General features: G+C 37.5%; 2 protein-coding genes across 2 annotated transcripts; one reads left to right on the top strand and one right to left on the bottom strand.

The window, feature by feature from the left end:
- The first annotated feature begins 359 nt into the window (after positions 1 to 359).
- Positions 360 to 2,184, top strand: CB5LP (cytochrome B5-like protein). Its single transcript, XM_068488815.2, has 6 exons — positions 360 to 502; positions 825 to 942; positions 1,047 to 1,078; positions 1,172 to 1,249; positions 1,339 to 1,430; positions 1,932 to 2,184. The coding sequence occupies exons 2-6, from the start codon at positions 864 to 866 to the stop codon at positions 1,996 to 1,998; spliced, it is 348 nt and encodes a 115-aa protein (XP_068344916.2). The 5' UTR covers positions 360 to 502; positions 825 to 863; the 3' UTR covers positions 1,999 to 2,184.
- Positions 2,185 to 2,616: 432 nt separating this feature from the next.
- Positions 2,617 to 7,812, bottom strand: LOC137747630 (uncharacterized). Its single transcript, XM_068487772.2, has 14 exons — positions 7,423 to 7,812; positions 6,697 to 6,752; positions 6,391 to 6,565; positions 5,834 to 5,935; positions 5,481 to 5,552; positions 5,159 to 5,275; positions 4,988 to 5,065; positions 4,756 to 4,818; positions 4,555 to 4,651; positions 4,182 to 4,260; positions 3,888 to 4,099; positions 3,567 to 3,712; positions 3,199 to 3,321; positions 2,617 to 3,074 (listed from the first exon to the last, which is right to left on the bottom strand). The coding sequence occupies exons 1-14, from the start codon at positions 7,516 to 7,518 to the stop codon at positions 2,925 to 2,927; spliced, it is 1,566 nt and encodes a 521-aa protein (XP_068343873.2). The 5' UTR covers positions 7,519 to 7,812; the 3' UTR covers positions 2,617 to 2,924.
- Between the last annotated feature and the right edge of the window lie 226 nt (positions 7,813 to 8,038).

Raw genomic sequence — 8,038 nt, 5'->3', positions numbered from 1 at the left:
CAATGTTAAATCAAGAGTTGCAACCTAAGCCGTCTATGCACCTTTTCTTATTTTTTAAGTGCCTATTAAATAATTATAGCAATGGTCACTAAATGCGAGGTCTAGACAGCACTAACATTGAACATGACATTATGCAAAGTTGTGCACCTTCTAATTTATTGTCATAAACCTAGGTGTACAATTTTACTTGAAGCAGTGCTAGTAACTTTTGTTCTCTACCAAAATGGGTAAAACATATTTGTTCAAACATCCATCTCGTATACAAAAATAAATAAATCTTCTCCTGCTTGGGCCCATTGAGGCCTAATACTAAACCATTATCAGATATAGGCTTCTCACAATTCAGCAACAAAATCTATATGGCCCACACGATGACACAACACAGAGTGCAGAGAGAGAGAGTGCGTCTGAATCATAGACAGTTCCCCCTCTAAGATCTCGAAGCGAATCCGCCTATCAAGCTCTCAGTCGCCATCGCCGGAAAACCCACTCCAATCTGCAGGTCTCTCTCTCTCTCTCTCTCTCTCTCTCTAATGTTGCGCTCTGCCTCAAAATCTAGAATCTTTAAAAACCTCGGTAACTCCAAACACATTCTGGTAACTCGTACTTCAAGAACCCAGTTGGTCTTTCGAGTCGGTTAAAATCCTAGTAAAATGCTTGGTTTCAAAAAAATGCGAACCCAACAAACAGTGTCTTTTGTGTGTGTGTGTGTGTGTGTGTGTGTGTGTGTGTGTTTATTATCTAACTTAATTGAAAAAGGAGCTTGAGCTCATGTGAAATTATCCACATTATCTTATCTGTTCTCGTTGGTTGGTTGGTTTTAGAATTCCGATTCGGAAGTGTAAAGATCTCAGCTTTGAGATATGATGATCGCCGCGGTGGCGCTGGTGGCGGTTATCCTTCTGGTAGCTTTCTTTTTGATCCCACGAGGCCCAAAATATGGTATTTTCTTCTTGGTTAATCTTGAAAAAGAAAATGAAGTTGTACGAGATTCAAAAGATTCAACTTTTATAAAAAAATAAAAAAAAATGTTTGTTTCGATGCAGGGAAAGTAAAGAAAGTTCTGTCGAATGAGAAGGTAATTGTAATTGTTAACAACATTAACACCCAAAAATTAAGATTGTTTTTTAAGGAAGTGTTTGTGTTACCTTAATTTTCTGGTTTTCTTCAGCCCGCCAGATTGTACACGAAAGCTGATGTCTCGTTGCATAACAAGCGAACGGATTGTTGGATAATTATTAAAGACAAGGTAACATTTCGATTTTTCAGTTGCTTAGGCTCTCTTGTTTTCCATGGATTCACACTTGCATAATCCTTGTGCTAACAACAATGTTGTAGGTATATGATATTACCTCGTACGTAGAGGAGCACCCGGGTGGTGATGCCATTCTAGATCATGCTGGGGATGATTCGACTGAAGGGTTTTTCGGGTGAGTATCGCTTGTTTTCTATGTCACTAGATATAAGCTTGTTTTCTTCACTCACACTCATGGTTCCATCCCTAAATTCCTACGACAAAGCCTCACTCACCAACTGATAACTTCGTGATTGATTATTTCGTTGGATGTGTGCTAATTAATGTAAGTGACTGCATAATTTTCAGAAAAGCCTTGTCCATCTACTTGGGATTGATTACTGATGTATGTTTAGGAGAAGCTCCGAACATAGTGTCTCATAATATGTTGTAATTGTTCTTAGTTTGTGCAAAGTCTGAATGTTTGTTACGTTGATAGTTCCGGTACAGGAAAGGCAGAAGTTCTTGTCCTCCTGGGCTCTGTTTAAAACTAACCCACTTGTTCTTTCTTAAATCTTTCCTAACCCGAAATCTAAGAATCAACGGAATGTATGTAGACATCAGCACATTCTTTTGCATTTGCAAGGTTATATCAGTTCCTGATATTTTCTTGTTATCTCTACTTTTCGTGTGGTAGGCCGCAGCATGCAACCCGAGTCTTTGACATGATCGACGACTTTTACATTGGAGATCTGGTGCTGTGACCAACTCGGAGTCACTTTTCTTTCTCTTTTGTAATATCGGTTGGAGAATGTACTTTGCCATTCCGTTTTCTCTTTGCATTTCCGTTTCTTGATTGCAGCAATGTATCTTTACACACCTTCCAGTGGGTTTTAGGGAGAAAATTTTCCTTTATCCGCTGACTAAATCGAAGGGGCTCATTACCGAGATATCTTTTAGTTGTCGATCGTGTTCGTGTTTAAATTTTAGGGCTCCTCACAAGTACGCCCTTCAAAACTCGTATTTCATAGTCAAAACGCTTGCGTTTCGTTCTCTAATTCAAACTTTCAAAGTTTTTCGGCTTTTGAGATTGGCATGACTTTTTACTTTGGCTCTTGAGATTTAAAATCAATAGAAGTGGTCTTTAAACTTGTCTATCATCAATTGTTTTCATTATTTCGTGAAAAATCTTCGTTAAATTCAAGGTATTTTGTCAAATCAACCCTTTTACATGAACTGGTGGTTTCTTCAATGATACGAAGTTTTTTTCACAAAAGAACCAAAATGATTGACGGTGGACAATTTTAGATAGCATTTTGGCTAAATATCTCCTTCGCTACAGATGAAAATGAAGGGAAGAGCCAACAATGCAAGACTGGAAATGGAATCAAATCTCTACTTGCTATCATTTGAATCTCAACTGTAAGAATTTGAATTACATAACTAAAAAGTAAAGGGTGCAAATTACAAATCAACCGAGGCAGGTCAGGTTTGAGGCTGAAGAACAAATGGATTGAATGGGGTTTTGAAAAAATGAGACTAAAATTCCTAAAACACTTTACATCAATCAATAATTGAATGGCCAACCAATCTAACCCCAACAATTTTTTTCTTCTAACAATCTCGTCGCCCATCCGATCTTTCAACGCCGGGCAAACCGATCGAAAGGCGTTTTCTCCAATCACATTCGCTAGATATCGTATTTCTTCGGCTGACGCCATTGTGCCAAACTTCTGGCCAAAGAGCTGAGGAATGGCAGTTTCGGAGGAGCTCCTTTCTTCCCTAAATGCTTTCCTCCCAAGTCCGTATATATCGGACCCATATCCTTGCTTCGTTCAATCTTCAGCGAAAACATACAAATTATAATTCAGAACATGCAGCTCAAACGTTGTACATTGTTTCCCTTCATATGTAGGGAAAAATGAAGTCTTTAAAGCTAAGAAGAAAGGCCTTAGACGGCATACCTTGAATATCTTCCCATCCTTTAAGTGATATCGAATACCAGACCAATTTATCGACTGAGAGAAATGAGAACGGAAGGCAGAGATGGGGTACAAAAAATTATCCACTATAAGTGCGATAAAAACCTGCCAAATCGAAAACCAGTGAATGAGGATTAGAGAATACCCAGTAGCCATCATCAAGACGTTCCAGAGCTCCAACGAAGTATGAAGTTTGGATCTTTAAAGAGATGGAGATTACGAAACACTGTTTTTTCTATGGTACTTCAAAATACTTTCAGTCAAGATATTTAGTTAAGTGTAATATACAGCATTCAAGACACAAATAATGAAATTCACAATTCTTCGAGCGTATAGAGATGGATACTTACAAGGCTCCAGTTGTAAGTAGCAAGTGAGAGTTTAGGAGTCTCTGGCGATAACAAGTTGCATAAATGAACTTCTATCCTGGTCAAGTTCCACATTGAAAGAAGTTCGATAATTGTGCATGTCGCTAGGCAGCCTACCAGTTTCAATCCTGAGAAAGGGTGGTTGAACATTTAAGAGTTTGAGAAACGTTTGGTTTTTTTTAGGCAAGGAATCATAATCATATAAACGGGATAGAGAATCAAATTTTATCTTGCACACTGATTTTCTACATTAGCATTTGAATCAACGCTATTAACCTACCTAAAAGAGAAAAGAGTGCTCACCACCAAAAGTGAAGGTTGTTTCCTCGATTGAATACCCTGTAATATGCATTCGTAGGGCTGCGGTGATATGAATAATGGCCATTAAGAATGGTGTTACAAATCCCCATGACAGATAGCAGTGGACGGTAAACAAGGCACGGTTCATAATCCAGTTAACTGTTGTTGTATATGATTCCAACACAAATGTCTGCTTCCTCAAGTAGTTCCAATACCTACATGAAAAGTCAAAGGATGTAAGCATGAAGTATGACTGCATTTTTACTTTTTTTTAGTAAACAAGTGTGCATTACAAACCTTGGAAAACTAAGATCACTTGCAAGCGGATGGGGGAAAACGGCAACTGGAGGTGATGTGATGAGCCTTTTATGAGCACCTGGAAGAAGGTCATAACATCAGCAACAATGCATAGCCACTTTAAAACCATACAGAACCAAATCATGCAAAAATCCCTGATGTAATGTCTCCCTTCCCTTGTAAACGTTTCCGCCCAAAGGCGATTTAAAAACACGAAAATACAATGGGAGAGCACTAGTTTAACATTCGAACAGCCAAAAAAAAATGGTATGCACAAGACAGGGTATAAGTTGGCAGGGTAATTATATCAGATTGACAAGATGAATGCATCTAAGCCTTCACCTAGCACAGAAAACATCAATGAGTATATTACCGGCTATAGCTGCAAGAGTCATATCATCAGAGTAACCGCCATTTTTAAGTCCTGTGACCACTCCATAGCGGTCGAGTCTAAAATCATCTGCATGCATCTGCAAGGAATTTAAAACAGTTAAAACAGCAAGAAATTTAAAACAACTAAAACGGCATGACGATTTTGTGCATGCAGGACTTAAAGAAGGTTACTACTACTTACCATCATGCATCCTCCCCACAGAAAGAATGTCCTTCCACCAGTAGCAAAGCCCATTGAGCAAGGCTATACAAAACAAGATGACAAGGAGTCCGACTTCAATTAAGATATAGTAGGAAGCTTAAGATAAAATACAAGAAATAACTACTAAAAATTATATACGCATGTATTTACTATTTAGATGTTAAAATACAGATATATGTATATGAATTTTTTTTGAAGAATAAGTAGGTACCATATGATATTCATAAATGCAGTAACTCCCTAAGCTTCCCGAAGGCAAATCAAGGGGGTATCCGGTTTGGATAAATATCTGCACAGTATTTTAAAACAGAATTAACACCATAACAGAACCCACAGCTAACACACCACAGTATAAGATAGGATCAGCATACAAAAATCTTACATCAGGATTTTTCTCCATTTCGGAGGTTAGGGCTCCAATTGATCCAGGGTGAAGTCTAACATCATCATCCAAAAATAATACATACTTGCTGTCTTTGTGCATTTTCTCCACTCCAATCTGCAAAAAGAGATTACGATCTAGTAATTGATATAATTAGTCACTACAGAATGACATGCTTTGAAGTTTGAACCATGTATGAAAAGAGATTTAAACAAGAAGAAAAGTTACATAACAATGAGTCTGATGCTTTATACAGTGTAGACATATACCCTACTGCACAAGCATAGTAGCAAAGCATAAATTATTTTAATCAGGTACATACCAATTGGTTGTGAATTTTCTGACTACAGGTTGTTGAAAGACCAGCCACAACAATCTTAGCATCAACCTCGTCCTGCATGGAAACGAAGTTAAAGTTAAAACACATCATCTGGGCACACATGTAATCATATACATTTTACACATTAAACTTATAGGGAAGATGAAAGACCAGCCACAACAATCTTAGCATCAAACTTGTCTTGCAAGGAAATGAAGTTAAACTTAAAACAGGTCATCTGGGCACACATGTTAGGCATTAAACTTATGCTTCCAGGCATATATTATATGACTTTTCCTGGATGTTCTTGAGTTCTTATATTAAAGAAACCATAATTATTGGGAAGTTGTGTATACCTTAAGATCTGATAGCAGCAAAGATACAGCACGATAAGCAGGGTCTTCTCTGCTTTCCACGATAAACATAAATTCTAAGGGACCACCGTAGAGAGAAGTGACCTGTGTTCGTTAATGAAACAAAATAGTTCAGACCATACTGGAAGAAAACCTTGGATACAAATTCAACCTATTAAATCAGTTAGCACAAGGATTTTGAACACTTCACCATATAATCTATCATTTAAAAGGTGTTGAACATATGATAATTGTTCAACAACTCCTTTTTTCCCCAAAGAAGAAAATATACACACACAAGAGCGTACCCTCTAAACCAAAGAAAACTCCTAGCATCCCCGTCAAAAGATTTATAATTTGATATGTAAATTGGGGATTGGCAACAATACTTACATGTATTGAATACAATCACCATCTTGATTGTATTAAATACAAATATTCACATGAATTATATATGACCATCAGATGGTGATTGTAGTAAATACATTTAAGTATTGTAGCCAAATTCATAAATTTATGTTGTTTTTATTGACAGGACCAAAGCAATGCGCCCCTTTAACCTGACTTCTCCAATTGTGTAAATTGTGTTCTCCAAATCCCTTCAAAGGCATAACAACTGTTACTCTGGGCAGTCTGAGCTGATTTGAGTGCTCAAGTTCAGCGATATCATGGCAAAGGAAAGCAAAGCTATTGCCTCGTTGCATACTATCCTTCATCCGATTAATCTCCCTATTCCTGTGCGGTTCACAATACGAAGACAAAAAAATTGTTGAATATCAAGCACATAATGGATTTAACACCGAACGAGCACGGTGACCATGCTAGTAGTTGATATTACATTGAAGTCGGAATATAAACTCAAGTACCTGACATAAGCCGCACAAGCCCATCCGAAGGCAAGAACCAAACAGATTAGACATCCCTACGGCGCAAATACAGAAATTTAGACGTGCCCACCAAAAGAAAAACATAGTTTAACTATGTTAATCTAATACCACAAAGATATTAATCTTCCAAATCTCAGTGCCCAATAGAGTGTAATTTGAACTTCATATGAAAAAAAAAAAACTAATCTTTCAATTTGAAAATAACATAAATAATCGCCTAAGAAATTGCGAAATCAAGAAGTAATATAAGTCGATTTTTGAAGTGCCAATAACATTTCCCAATCCTAAAGCAGTCTACTTTTTTTTTCAGTTTAAACCTCATTTTCTGGATTTTTGACTTCTCTCTCACCCAGAAATCAAATAGTTGACCTCCATTTATTGCAACTACAACGAATTTCACACAGAAATTCGAAAATTACTTTTAAGCTAAAAAGCATGAAGCTTTAATTTTTTTTTTTTTTTTTCTTTCAATAATCGAAAATAAAAACTGCCGCCATAAACCGAAATTGAAGAAACTCAAACTTCGAATTTGAGGAATCGGCAATTCGAGAACCTGAGTTCGAATCAGCCGCGACGCCAAATTACAAATCAAACACAACGAAAAGAAAATTTTCCACTGAATTTTCTCGGCAACCAAACGGACCGGGATCTGAACGAAACATAAAATGGCGAAAAAAATCGAAACTTGAAGGAAAAAAAACAAACCTGGATCTGAACGAAGACCGCTAGGGGGCTGCAGAACGCTTTGCTGAGAGAGAAGAGTATCGAATCGAGAGGATCCAATGCAGACATTATTACCATACGCTCGTGTGATTGTATATCTCTCTCTTTATATAAATATATATATATATGTATATATTTTAGGTCTCTTTCTTTGTTTCTCTCGGATTGCTTGCTAGAGGTAGGAGGAGTCTAAGATTAAGGCGAGGAGAGAAGCCGCAGACATTCTCTCAGACCGCCATGGCCGACGAACAGCGTCGATATCGCGACGGAGGGACGTAGGGGAGAGAGAGAGTGAGAGGAGAGAAAGGGGATTAGAGTGAGAGAGCGCGTAATTTTATATTTCGAAGGAGACAGAAAATTTCCAATTGCCTCGCTGGCTGCGGCTCATTGACCACACAATATAACAGTATTTCCTTCGTGCACTTTTGCTGGCTTTGAAGAGAAAGGGTTGAAAAAGAACGAAGACCGATACCGTTACATTTTAATTCCTCGTTTTTCATTGGTTGTTTAGTCCGACTACAACAACGATATTATTTATATTAAGTGATGCGAGATAAATTAGTATAGTGATATCAAGATCTTCGGATACGAGATTTAA

The sequence above is a fragment of the Pyrus communis genome, chromosome 2, assembly GCF_041283825.1.
Source record: "Pyrus communis isolate YQ-2024b chromosome 2, ASM4128382v1, whole genome shotgun sequence".
NCBI classification, from domain to species: Eukaryota; Viridiplantae; Streptophyta; class Magnoliopsida; order Rosales; family Rosaceae; genus Pyrus; species Pyrus communis.
This window is presented reverse-complemented; position numbering and strand designations above follow the sequence as displayed.

Excerpts from the sequence above, each read along its gene's own strand:
- CB5LP (XM_068488815.2), top strand. The coding sequence starts at position 864 with ATGATGATCGCCGCGGTGGCGCTGGTGGCGGTTATCCTTCTGGTAGCT. Across the intron at positions 943-1,046 it reads CCCACGAGGCCCAAAATATG|GGAAAGTAAAGAAAGTTCTG; the intron begins GTATTTTCTTCT and ends GTTTCGATGCAG. Across the intron at positions 1,250-1,338 it reads GGATAATTATTAAAGACAAG|GTATATGATATTACCTCGTA; the intron begins GTAACATTTCGA and ends ACAATGTTGTAG.
- LOC137747630 (XM_068487772.2), bottom strand. The coding sequence starts at position 7,518 with ATGGTAATAATGTCTGCATTGGATCCTCTCGATTCGATACTCTTCTCT. Across the intron at positions 4,652-4,755 it reads TGTGGGGAGGATGCATGATG|ATGCATGCAGATGATTTTAG; the intron begins GTAAGTAGTAGT and ends AATTCCTTGCAG. Across the intron at positions 3,075-3,198 it reads AGGATGGGAAGATATTCAAG|ATTGAACGAAGCAAGGATAT; the intron begins GTATGCCGTCTA and ends TTTTCGCTGAAG.